At 36.3% G+C, this 13,899-nt stretch overlaps 1 protein-coding gene across 4 annotated transcripts in view; it reads left to right on the plus strand.

The window, feature by feature from the left end:
- The window catches only part of AGBL1 (AGBL carboxypeptidase 1), an 872,209-nt gene that overhangs the window by 604,670 nt on the left and 253,640 nt on the right, over positions 1 to 13,899 (plus strand). For all 4 annotated transcript variants that reach the window (XM_077124136.1, XM_077124138.1, XM_077124137.1 and 1 more), the window contains one exon: positions 12,607 to 12,770. In XM_077124136.1, coding sequence (XP_076980251.1) covers positions 12,607 to 12,770 — 164 coding nt within the window. The remainder of the gene's footprint in view (positions 1 to 12,606; positions 12,771 to 13,899) is intronic.

Consider the following 13,899-nt stretch of genomic DNA (forward strand, 5'->3'; position numbering starts at 1 on the left):
ACAAGGAGACTGCTAAGCATAATGTCTGTTGGTATATATGTTCTAAGTCTAGCCTAAGCAACAGCAGTATTGGAATCTCTGACATCCAGTGTGCTTCCCATTTTCAGCATATGTCCATCTTTTCTACTGGTCTGTAAGAGCCTTGAAGACTGACATTTTTTTCTTTCACTTTCTGTGATCCTCTAAAGGCCCACGTTTGGATTCTAAAGGCTGCATTCTGCCAGAAACTGTGCTAGAGGTATAGCAATGATGGCAGTGTTTTGGGGGTGGCAGGCATATAAGCAACTGTTAGAATAGGGTAGCATATCAACATTTTGCCTCGCTATGCTTTTCCTATATCAAATGAAGCAGGTAATATCATAAGTTGCCAAACCAAAACCAAAACCATTCCAGCCAATCCAAAAGAGCACCCAGGGTAATATATAAGATTCTACAAAGGTTCCATGCACTAGAGTAACTTTCTAGAAACCTACAACCTCCATGTGGGTCCCTGAACCAGATAAGTTCTAAAACCTAGAGGGTCCAACCTCTCAGAACATCCCCTAGTTCCATCTCCCTACCCTATATAACTGACAGCTCCTTCCAACATGAAAAAAGTTAGAATGGCCATATCCCAAATACCCCTAAAAAGAGAGATGGAAAGATCAAAGGTGATGGCGGAGTTATACAGAGGAGATAGGGTTTAACAAATGGATATGATTGCTGAATCATTAAATTGATATTTCTTTTAGTCTCCGGTATCTTAGAGCAGCTAGAAGTAAAAACTAAAATGGTGGATGCCAAACTCTGAGATCTGTTCTGCAGCTATTATGGTGCTATGCTTTGAAATTTATTGCTTTTTCTGTATGTATATTATTTTCACATAACAGGAAAAAAGTCAATTGTGATGATAAAAAATGTATTTACTCTTTCTAGCCTCCAATGTTCTGGAGCAGCTAGAAGGAAAAATGTGAGATGATGGTATGGAAGCCCATGACAGACTCTGGGATCTGCCCTGTAACTACTTGTTGAAGCATGCTTTGAAAACTATTCCTCTTTTCTTTCTTTGCTTTGTATATATGTTATATTATACAATAAAAAAGTTTAAAAAAAAGCAGATAAAATCAGAGGAAAACAAAGACTTTCAGTTGGAAGGAAGAGAATCTGAACTAAGCAAGTATTTATATATGCATTATGATTCTTATGTATGCATAATTTGCATATATGGTATATGCATATATATGGTGTTTATATATGCATACTTTTGCATAAATATACACTTACATGTGATATTGCATATGAAAAAAGGGCCTGAAATTCTCCTTTATGGAGCACTTATTCTGTGCCTCTATGCCTCTGTGCTGGGCATGTGCAAAGAATATATCATTTAATCTTCATGGTAGTACTTAAGAGGTTGGTAAGCTTGAGTTTTGAGAGGTGACATATTGTGAACATGGCCATTTGAATGGGAAGTGGCAGAGTTGGGAATTAGACCCGTGTCTTTCTGACTTCCAAAAGTTTATCTTTGTACTACTCAAAGCAGAGAGTCCTTGTTGGGGAGTATATTCGGGAGCAATCCTACTTAAAGTGTCTAGTCCATGAACTGTTGACCCATTTATTGCTGTGATGATATAAGGAGCTTGCACCAGAGTATAAATGAACACAGTGTTTCCTTCATTGATAGTCAGCTGAACTCAAAACTTGCTTAGTTATATAAGTAACTTGCATTCTGGTTCAGGTCTCTTATTTCATCACAGATGAAAGTTCACAAGCAGATCATTCACTTTGAGAAACACTAGACTTGAGTGTTATCAAGCTGCTCAGCCCCAGCAACAGCTACTGATGTTCAGCACGACCCGGGAGGCAGGTTTGGTAATCATGCTCCTGGTAGACACTGCATCTATAGGAACATGGGGAGCTGCGGTTCGCTTCAATGTTATTTTGACTTTTTTGAAGATAGTTTCAATTTGTATTTCCTTTTCCTCCTCTGGCAAGGAGTCTGGGGCACTTGGCTATGCTGGTGGCCTGGGTCAGGGTTAGAGCTGATGTTTCACTGGTGTGAGCCAGTGTGGCTATACTATTGTTGTAGTAAAATACTTTCATACCTATAGGTTAGCAGTCACTGTCTCATGCCCAGCAAGTAAAGCCCCTTCCCATTTCTTCACTATCTTTCTCCCCATACCACTTCCATGATCCTCCCAGCTCCTCACTGAGATCCAGAAACTAAAGGGTTAAAGCCTAGCAAAGTATGGCTATGCTCCATTGCTAAGGCCAACATCTGTTCTAATTGGTCATTGTCCTTGTTAGATCAGTTTCTGAAAATGTTGCCTATAACTCACAGTACCTCTCCACAACCCTGATCTGTGGAACTAAAAGGGAAGTTCAAAATTAGGTCTGAGAGAGCTCACAGAGTCAGGGCTGGAGAGGTTTACCCTGCTAGTCATCAAATAAGGATAACTTAAGATAAGTTTCAGAAGCCTAGGGGCAGAGCAGAGGAATCAAAGGGCCACAGAAACAAGCGCAGGGGACAGGGCATAGAAATAGAAAAGATGGGTCACAGCCTGTTCTGACCAAGGCTGGGCTTGTGCATGTCCCTGGTACCATACTGAGTTCCTAGTGGGGCATGAGAAAGGGTATGGAATCTGGAAAGATAGGCTTCTGGGGATCCTAACTAGAAAAAAGCATGACCTTGATAATATCTCCAAAGATTTTTTTAAACACGTATGTGAAATTTGAAGCCTTGAGCATTGAAGCAGGCCATTTGATTACTGTCAGTAGAATATTATTTGTAACCCTGGTTCTACTGGTACTTAACTACAGAGCCTTGTAGAAAGCATTGCAGTTTATGCATCTATAAAATGGAGAGTTAAGCTTGATAAGGTCCTTCTTTGTGCTAAAACTCTAACCTATCTCATCACTCGGTCTCTGATTCACAATTATTCCATGCCTGTGGCCCAGAAAGACAGGGAAAGGCAATCACAGAGGGCCTAGCTGTTTGCAGTGGTTATTCATGGCTTAGATACAAATGCAGCAATAAAGACCCACAGAAGGTCCAGCAGAAATGAAAGACCAATTTGAAGTCCAGCCCACACCTTCAGCCCTGCTGTTCCATTGAATATAAGGGCCTTTTTGCAGTTACTAAGGAAACAACTGTCAGTAATGGATTAGGAAGCTTGGGCACAGAGGGGGCTTTGTATAGAATGAGCCCATCAGATGGAGACTGGCAGGGACATCGACATGCTTAGTGATTGATTCAGTCCTCAGCATGAAAGCATTAGAGTCCATTTGATGAAGTCGATAAGCAGGAGTCAAGCCCAACCACCAGCCCCCTTGCTTTCTTCTCTGCCACCTATTGGGGTTCACAAATCTGCATGGCTGGATTGGCTCAGTTTTAACTTCTCTGCCAAGTCTGTGTCAAGGTCTGGGCTGCACAAACTTAATTCAGATTTAGAGCCTCTCCAAACCTGTTTAAAACTCGAAAGTCACCATCTCTCCACTCAAGCTGGTCACCTTGTAAAGATTCTGAGAATGTGTCTAGGGTCATTACAAGAGGAATAGATTTCTCCTTGCTATATATTTAAAAGTAGGCTTTAAACTACAGGATGTTTGTTCCAGAAAGAAAAAAGACCCAGGCCTAGTGACCCAAAAGAAGTTAAGGAAAATTTAGGGAGTGTCAGGTTGTGAGTGTGCAGGAAGTAGTGAGCATGAAGGAAGAAGCAGATGCCAAGAAACTAAATATGCCTCACCTACTTTTTCCCTTGCCATTTGTCATTGTCAAATATTTGAATCAAATTATTTAATTCAATTTTTATTTAACTTACAATGTACAAAAATTAATTTTAAATTTAATTTTATGTACAAAATTTAAACTACCTATTTCATAAAATAATGTTTATTTAGATATATTACTTTTTCCAAGCTTATGTGAATTGCTTAAGAAAATGTAAGTGGAAAAAATATTACTTATTTCTTGAGATTAAAATTGAGGGGAATGCATAAAAAATTTACATTCTGTAACTTCACCATGCGTTGCTGACCAGTGTTAACATTTTAGGGACCGTGTATCAATGGAAAAATTTTAAAATAACATTGGGATCCTAATGGATATACTATGATATTCAATTAATTACACCTTAACACTGTATTATGAATATATTCCTATGGCTTTGTCTATTCAAAAGTATCATGCTATTTAATATTCCATGAGGAGAATACACTGAGGTTTATTTAACTAGTAATACAGTGGTGCACATTTAAGATTTTCTCTGTTGTTCATCCTGTCATTATTTTTTTAAAATGAATATCTGAAATTTGAAGTGAAATGTTAACTCCAGGAGCTTAAACATTTTTAAGGCTTTTGAAACATATTTCTGAATTGTCCTTTGACACACTGTGTTGATACGTAATTCCACCAGTAACAGAACTATGATCATACATATTTCTAGCTTCTTTGCCAACAAAGCATTATGATTTAAGGGTTGGGAATAATCCTGAATAAGAAAGCAAGTCATTTTATTTATTCATTTGCACTTTACAATAAAATGAAGTTTATTTTTCACCCATTGCAATTGTATTTATTTTGTTGGTTACATTTCAGTTTAGTTGGTTGTATTTAAGGCTATTCAGATACCTTTAAATTTTATTTAGTTGATCATTACCATTTTCCTCTATGGTTTCTTCTGCACTTTGAGGATTACATCAAAAGATCTTTCGCTGGTTTGGAAATAATTAAAAATATGAATTTATTCTCTTTTCTTACGGCTGATTTCTTTGAGCATTTAGTCCTTTAATTGTGTGGACTTTTCTATTTGTAGTAACATTTTCCCCTCAACTATTAACTAATTGCTTTTGCTTTATCTTCATCAAAATCCATTTCTTGCTGATTTGAAAGGCCCCTTTATTATATCCAAATTCTTACTTACTCCAGGGTTTTATCTTGTGCCTTCTATACTCTTCCCTTGATTTGCTTGTCTTGCTTTGCATCAATACCATGAAGTTTTACATACTCTAACTCTGAAAGAGTATTTCCATACCTATAGGAGTAAACCACAGTCCTTATTCTTTATTCCACATTTTGCTTGGATATACTTGCCATGCATTCTTTTAAAGTGGAATTAGTTTGCTAAGTTGAAAAATCCTCATAGGTGTTTTGATTTCCTCTGCTTTTATAGATAAATATGGGGAGAATTGATATTGCCCAGTATTGGCACTGCTTTCAGCATATTTATTTCATCATCTATTTAAATTTTCATTGTTATCTTTTGGTAAATTCCTGGGATTTTTATAATATAACCCTGAGCTATTTATTATTAATTCCATTCATGGATAATTTATAGCTGTTTTGCCCTTGTGAATGGAATTTTTATCACACTTACTTATTTATTTTGTTGGCACATAGAAAGAAAATTGATTTTTGTATATTTAATTTGTAACCTGTCCACTTACCCAATTCTTGCCTTACATCTAATGGATTTTCTGTTTCAATTGATTCCGTCAGTTTGTTTTGCTACATAATCAGTCTTCAAATAATAATAATGCGGTTCCTTCCTTTCTAATATGCAGCCATTTTTTATTACTGAATTGTGTGGAACTTGTCAAATAATGGTAAATATACATGGTGAAGGCAAGCATCCTTGTTTTGGCCATGGTTTTAATAATGCCTCTGTGTTACCATCAAGTATGAATTTGACTGTTGGTTTTATATAAGCATTTGCTATTATGATTGATAATAATAAATATTTTTATAATTACAGACTTATTTGTTATATACTAATATAATACATCATATGCACAAAACCTATATAATTTTCAATGGGCCAAGTACTGATCTAAATGTTTTACATGTGTTAACTCACTAATTTTTCTTAGCAGCCCCATGAAAGTAGGCATTGTTATTATTATCCCATTTTACAGATGAAAAAATTGAGACACTAGAGCACAAATGACTTCCTCCACATCATATATTTAATAGGTGGCAGGCCTGGGATCAAAGTCCCAGCGATATGTGCCCCAGAGCCTGTGCTTATATCCTGTATGCCATGAGGGCTTTCAGGTTCAAAGAGGGTCCTGGCAGGTCTCATATATTAAGAGGCAAGTCAGAAATGGATGCTAAATTTCATGAAGGTGTCTTCAGCATCCACCCAGAAGATTATGTATTAGCATTTGTATTAGTAGATAATCCCAATGACAATATCTCCACGTCATTCTTAGGAAAACTGCTCCTTAGATTACGTTGTATAATTCTTTTTATATATTCCTATTTCTGAACTTAAACAACTTTGTCTTAAATTGAAATTTTGTATATATACTCATGCATACATACGTATGAGATTGGCTTGCTGCTTTCTTTTATATGCTGAAATAATCAGTTTGTGGTAGTAGGGCTATGCTAACATTTTTAAATAAAGCATAAAATTTTTCATTATCTGTGTGTGGTTTGCATTTAAGGCTTTCCCTTCTCTAGGTTTGTCTTCCTGAAGCCCTCACAAACAAACACACTTTTGAGACACAATATTTTCTACTCAAAATTCTATAGTTACTGCTTTACTGTTTTTGGTATTTAGTAATGTGGGCAAATCTTGGAGTACTTATTTTTGATTTACAATGATCCCAATACATTTTTTGTTTTGTTTTAACTTATGATCCTGACACGCTTTTACATTAATGATATCTTACATATTTGGTGACACATTTGATCTGTGGACTCAGATATTTTCTTAAACACAAGGAAATTTTTCTTCCTGTTCCCACCCCCTTTTTTCTCCCTTTCCTTCTTCTTCTTGGCTTGTATTATGACGACCTTATTATCTGAGTCTGAAATAGCAAATAGGAGTATGTCATTTTTCCTTAATCTGTTCTACATTTATTATTCATATATTTAGCTCATTATTTTAATCTATTTTTCGCTTGAGATATTAGAGAACTCCTTGAAGATGTCTTCTATGTAATGGATTTCATTTTCTGTATTGAACAGTCTGTTAACTCTCTATTTGGCTTTTAATTTAGAAATTGTATTTTCCATCTCAATGGTGCAGTCTCTTCTGATCTCTTATTACTCTCTTTTCATGCCTGTTGGTATACCATGACCAATGCAATATGCTCCTTATTCTTGCAGAAAATATAAACAAGAAGTTTCCTATATTTTCCCATTTCTGGAAGTAAATCTGTTTCATGAAATGGCATTTGTTTGGTGTTGTCAGGGTATGCTCCCTCCCTTTTTTTGGAACTTCAGTATTTCTTCACTGGTTTAATATCTTCTCTGAGTATTTTTACATATGGTATTCAACAATGCCCAGTTGAATAAAAAGATGTGGTCTGTTCCAGAGATTGTTGTAGGTCTTTTGAGAAAGATACTAACCCAGAGGTTGTTGTAGGTCTTTTGAAAAAGATACAACAGGAGGACCATGCAGGATTGAGGGCTGATTGGAGACTACCACTCAAAGCCAGGTAACAGCAGTGAATGAACTCGAACTTGTGAAATCACAGTCTGTGAAGGGGGAGGGTGAGGACACTTGGCTGTGTTGGCTGTGGCACTGGGTGGAGCAGCAAATATTGGAAAAACCTTCGTCGATAATTCTAAACACGAACCCTCCTTCTAGCAGGTTTGGAGTAATAATTCAAATGCATGGGGTAGCCCAAAAGCCTCAAGCCAAAATTGTAGTCTATAATGGCCCCTGATTGATAATGCCTCCAAATACCTAGCAAAGGAATAAAAAATGCTCTTTGGCGAAATGCATATTAAAACCAATCCACAAAGACTTTCTTCAAAGTTAAAAAAAATATGGTTATACAATTCAAAAAATAATCAAGTTAACAAGCCTGTTATTGACAGTCAACAGGAAAATCAAACTGTGGAATGACACCCACAAAGAGTGCAAATGCAGGAATAATCAGGTATGGAATTAAAATACATAATAGAATTAACATATATAATAGGATATCATCTATGTTTATAGTGTTTTAGCGACAATTTTTTAAAAACATATATGAGTCAAAGAGCAGATTCAATAGAACTGGAGAGAGAGTTATTTAAAAAATTGATATGAAAAATTATTCTGAATTTATTAACGTGAAATAAACAAATAGAAAATATGAGAATAAGGTTAAGAGATATGGAGGACAGAGTGAAAATAATAATATAAATTTAGAAGGAATTTTAGGCTAGTGTTTGATTTCCTTGAAGAATACAAGAAAGGCAATATTCAAACAGATAATGGGTGGCATCTTCTAGAATTGATGAAAGCCACCCATAGTTAGTCATGAAGCCCAACAAATTTCAAGTAAAATAAATCTGCATTAACTTCAGAGTATCAAAGATGAAAGGAATTATTTACGAACTGCTAAAGGGAATTCTAGCACTCATTTATTAGCATACTATTGCTTTATTTATTTTTTCCTCAAGATAGCAGTAACTCCTTAAAGATTTTGTCATGTACATGTCTCCGTTGATAAGATTACAAAGTCCCCTCTGCTTACAATTGTTGTATATTCTATAGTTGAGTCATAGCAATAAAATTTGAAAGGGGAATTAGCCAATGCTGCCTTCAATGCCAAATCTTCACCAGAAATCACATTGTATTCTTTGCGTCTTTGCTTTTTTTGTCACCTATCATTAGATCCATATTGCTAAATGGTCTTTATAATTATGATTTGCACAGTTTCATGATATCCTATCACATTTATTCCATTGTAATGTCATCAATCATTCTTCCCTTATTATGTTGACATTTAGGGTTTTGTACCCCACAAATTTTAATTTTACATATAGTACTGAAATAATATGCATTTTATTCCTATAGCTCCACTCCTATTTTGAATTAGTTTTTAGGAAAAACTCTAAGAAGTGGTATTATCATGCCAAATGTCATTGAACTATTACCTGAGAGGTATTTATCTGTTTACACTTCCACCAGCATTTTGATATGTCAGCTTTAGCAAAAGGGTTACATTATGTATTGTAAATCTGAATATGTATCTGTCAATTTTCTGGGTGTAAAAAGCATTCACTTAAATAATGAAAGGAATATTTCCCCATGCTTGTTTATTGTTTTTTTCTTTTTTGCTTACCCATGATCAGAACTATAATTTTAAAAATTTATATTTTATGAACCCTATGTTTAGCTCCCCAATAAAGTGTTTTGTAATAATATACATCTTCTTCACATATTGATTATATTTAAAAATTATGTGATGATGAGGCTAGCAGCCAATTTCAGAGTCAAAAATATGTGGATTTTGCTTCTTTGGGGGTAGTTTATCAGTGAAAGTTAAAACTAACAAGCAACCATGTAAAGATTTGTACTAATATATACTTTCTAATGGTATTGGTGTCTGAATGCCCATGTGTGGCAGATCAACCAAAACTCATTTCTAATCTTCTTCTCTCTTACCTGTCTCTTTGAAGAGGTTGAACAAGCTAAAACAATCAGTTTTCAGACCCTCCTTGAGCTGGAAGTGGGTCTATTACATAGTCTGGCCAATACAACTTAAGCAGGAATCTGTTGGTACCTTCTTTCTCCATTTTATCTTTTTCATTTCTGGAATGAATATGTGCTGGCTAGAACACAGCAGCATTCTTGGAATCATGAGGAGAAAACCAAGAGAATGGCAGAGAACTCTGATTTTGTTAAGCTACTGCAATAATGTCTTGAACCCTGTACATCCAAAAAATTTATTACATTAAAAAAATAAAACCTTATTGGTTTAAGCCCTACATTCAGGCTTTCTGTTAGCGCCTATGGAAAAAAAATCCTAATTATTACATCTTAGTTGTAAGGTGGGGGAGAAGAGTTGGTTTTCTATTTTATTAAGATTCAATTTAAACTAACCCAAATTCAATGATGTATAACCTTCCTACTATGAACCCATTATTACTAATCAAAGTAGAGGATAGAATTTATAAATTTTTACCTACCTGATTCCTAACCATATCCAGAGATACAAATGATTCTTCTTAAGTAAAAAAAAATATTCATGACTTTTGACAATTGGGGAATATAATTTAAAGGAGCTCATTCACTCACTACTCATAGGCAGCAAGTTGCACTTGACAAATACGATGTTTAGTTAAGAAACAATCCATCCATACCTATCTATATCCACCTATTTACAGCCATCTGTTTATCCATTTATCATATATTGATGATATGCTGATGACAGGCTATGTGGTCCATGACATGTTTATACAGTTAAATAAAAAACAGATATTTCTTAATGCCTTGAGGATTTCACTTCCTTCCCAACAGAAGGTGGTTAGGAGGAGGACATTCATATAAACAAATATCTGTACTATATAAGATAAAAAGAATAGAGTAGTAGGGCAGTGTGGCAGTGGCTCCGTGGCAGAATTCTCACATTAGCCATGCTGGAGACCTGGGTTCAATTCCTGGTACCTGCCTGTGCAAAAAAAAAATAGAGTAGTAAAGAATAGTGGAGGGCAAAATGGCATAAGAAACTTCCTTATGACCCCACAGCCAATAACCTTAGCCAATAGCCTAATTTAAGGAACTAACAAATTCCTTTAATTAGTCTTAGTGGACTAGCCATTTATGATATCAACCATTGTCTGAAATAAGAGACCAATATCTGGGACATGGAACTAATTTTGCATTAAGAAATTGTTATCATTTCAGCCATTGCTGTGTAGAAGTTGGCTGGTATGAAGGAATAGCCCTGAGCTAACAATATGGTGCACACTATGAGAGTGATTTCTCTCAAGGACTCACCCTTCTTTTGATCTGATAGCACACCAGTTGTGTGCTCTGCTAGATGTTGGGGTTACAAATGTGTATAAGATGTGCTGCCTGCCCTTGAGAGACCAGGGCCTTGTTCTGATTCTCTCTGTTGACTCTCCCTTGCCACTAGCAAGGTGGCTGATCTGGGAGGAGAGTGTGCTCTTCATTTTATTTCCCACCGATCTAGCCATTCTAGAATGAAAAAAAAGCAGCTAGAAAAGCAGGGTGGGCAAAAAATTAGACCTTTCTGCTTCAGCACTTAGAAAGACATTTGGAGCTTTTTCTATCTCCTTAAAAAGTGATCTTTTCTATTGACTTAAAAAAAATAACTTGTTAAGCATCTGTCTTTCCCTTCTCACTGTTATTGCTTATGGAGGAACAGACTTCCCTCAACTCTGAACTAGCTCCTTTAGGAAAGCAGGTGTCAAAGCGTGCAACAAATAAAATTTTCAAACAGCTGAAATAAATGTGAGGTCTTTCCACTTCTTTTATCCTTTTATCTAGAAATGCTTTTGTGAAGCTTAAACCTTCCACTTTGGAAATTTGATTTTCCTCCAGGACTCCTAACCAATCTTTTAAAATTCTTACTGCCCCATCTCTGTCCTCTGTAGTATATTATTATTACTTGGATATGAAAATGTGTTTTTCCTTAAATAATATTCAGCCATTGATTCTTTTTTTTTTTTTTAAAGTGAAGTGTACATTATAAATATGAGGACTTCAGGATCACATTGAATTCTGTCATGCTAAGCATTTTTACTAGGAAAAGGGAAAGAGAAATTGAGCTAATGCTGATCAATATTGGGGTGATTTTAAGACATTCTTATCACCAGATACTTAAGTATCTGAAAAGAAGATTTGTGATCCCATTTAGAAGGCGAAAAAATCCAAGCTAAGAGAACTTACCAAGTCCAATATCATGCAGTCAGAAAATAGAGAAACTGGGATGTAAACCTGATTCAAATCTAATTTAAAAAACCATGCACTTTCTGTCTCACTGTGTACTACAGAATCCATCCTAGTATATGGAAGCACTTTATACAGAGTGCTCAAGTCAGAATTCACTCACCAGCCTCTACTTCTTCTAACTGTGAGGCCTGGGCTAAGTTACCGGTTTTATGTGCCTGAACTTCCTTATCTGTGAAATGGAGAACAAAATATCTATCTCACAAGGCTTTGGTAAGGATTCATTGAGTTAATGCAAATAAAGGTCTCCAAACAGTACCTGACACATAGTAAGGGCTCAATGAGGCTTTTAGAATTGCTATTGTTATCTGTTCTTTCATAAATCACACTGTATACCGCATGTCATGACTTTGCTTCCATGTAGTATTTTAGTGTAACCGAATAGGTGGTTCTAAAGAAATGTGCTTTTTTTTGTGAGTGTTGCTTTTTTTAAGTGTCAACATTTATATTTGAAGCATTCCCCCACTCCTCTCCGTTGGTTGATCAATTTAGGGGAAAAATGGGTTTCTCTTACTAAGATTGCTTACACACCTCTGCTTTAGCAATGAAATCCTTTTTCTGCATTTTTTTTGACAACAACAAAATAAAACAAACACACAAAAAAGAAAACAGAAGCATTGTTTGACTGAAGTGACTCATGCCTAATTTCCACCCCCTCCTGCTCTTCCCTACCCCCTGTCAGCTCATGTTGTCTTGGTGGGGGACACTTCTGGGGAACCCTGGATGTGGATGTAACACAGACCAAGAACCCCTATTCTAATGTGTGGGTTACAAAGCACACAATAAACACATTGGTTGGTGATTGGTATATCCTATTAATTTCTTGATTTATGTGGTGGTATATGTCCAGAAGTCCTTCCCAATCTCAAATTGTCACCACTCAATTTATGTTATGTAGTCACTGCTGACTTTTTTGTTTAACTGGCAGGGTCTACAGTTTGGTACCAGTGAGCTGGAGGAGATGGGAGCCATGTTCTGCTTGGGTCTCCTTATGTTGGAACTCAGGTCCGTAAGCTGCAGTCATCAGCTCCTGGCCAGTGCAGCAGTTCTGCTGAACACTGAGGAGGAGGCTCTGGACCACCATCTCCAGTGGTAAGATGTTCACAGTGGGATGGGGGACAAGTGGGACCTTCCTGCTCCCTCTGGGGAATATTTTGGGAATGAAAAGTCAAGTGAACCTAGGGATCTTTGACAAATGAAGGTAAGTGCAGTAGTTCTCTATTAGTGAGCCAGATTGAGACATTCTTATTTGTTGCTCAAGACAAGAAAAATGCTATCATTTTGCACAATATATGCAACTATAAAGCTACATATGTTTATAAATATGTTTCAATAAATTTTGCTTATGGCAAAGAAGACACAGATTGCTAACACGTGTGCATATACATACATTTGTATTGGCCAGTTAGGTGTTGATGTGTATACAGATGTCATTTTAGAGCCATTATTCAGGAAAAAAGTAGTATCACTGCCAACATCTAGGCACTTGGTGATTAGGAATATGTTAATGTTGCTTCTGGAAAGATGGGGGAATCTCCTGACACTTTGCCTCTCCCCTAAAGATGAGTGCCCCAGTTGTTCACAGCCATGATAGGGTGAACTGTGAAGGACACAGTTTTCTCCGAACTGTGAGGGTGGTTCATGAGTTGAGAGAGGGAGGGCCATAATTCAAATGAGCCCTTGGGATGCCCCTTAGTATAGACAAGTATTTTAGACTTGTCCAAAATGAATTCAGGAGGTAAAAAGGGAAGAAAGAATGTCCATGTGAGAGGAGAGAGGATCAAGAAAAGTCAAAGACAGTGAAGTCATTGCCCACCTTTGAGCAACAGAATAGATAGCAAAATGGAGTTGTTGAGGGAAGTGTTTGCTGGCAAATGAGGGAACATCTCTTCGTGCATTTCATGTCCAAAGGCAGAGAGAAAGCTATTAGTACTGGGGCCATCTTATTTCTAGCTCATTTTCATTAATTTTCCTCCTGCCTCTGTAAAGCTTCTGCTGTTCAGTACTACTTCTCACCAAATGGCCAGTCAAGCCTAGAAAGATCTAGCAATGTAAATTAAGACTGTTTTGGAAAGCGCTGGTTTCTCTGAGACTTAATTACTTAAATGCAGTAATTAACTTGCTCATCACATTGTGGTATAGATCATACACTATGGGGACTTAAATAAATCCAGACCTCTTTCTTCCCTAGAGAGGTTGTTGCTTATTTCTTTTGTTTTGA

The sequence above is a fragment of the Tamandua tetradactyla genome, chromosome 12 (assembly GCF_023851605.1).
Source record: "Tamandua tetradactyla isolate mTamTet1 chromosome 12, mTamTet1.pri, whole genome shotgun sequence".
Classification (NCBI taxonomy): Eukaryota; Metazoa; Chordata; class Mammalia; order Pilosa; family Myrmecophagidae; genus Tamandua; species Tamandua tetradactyla.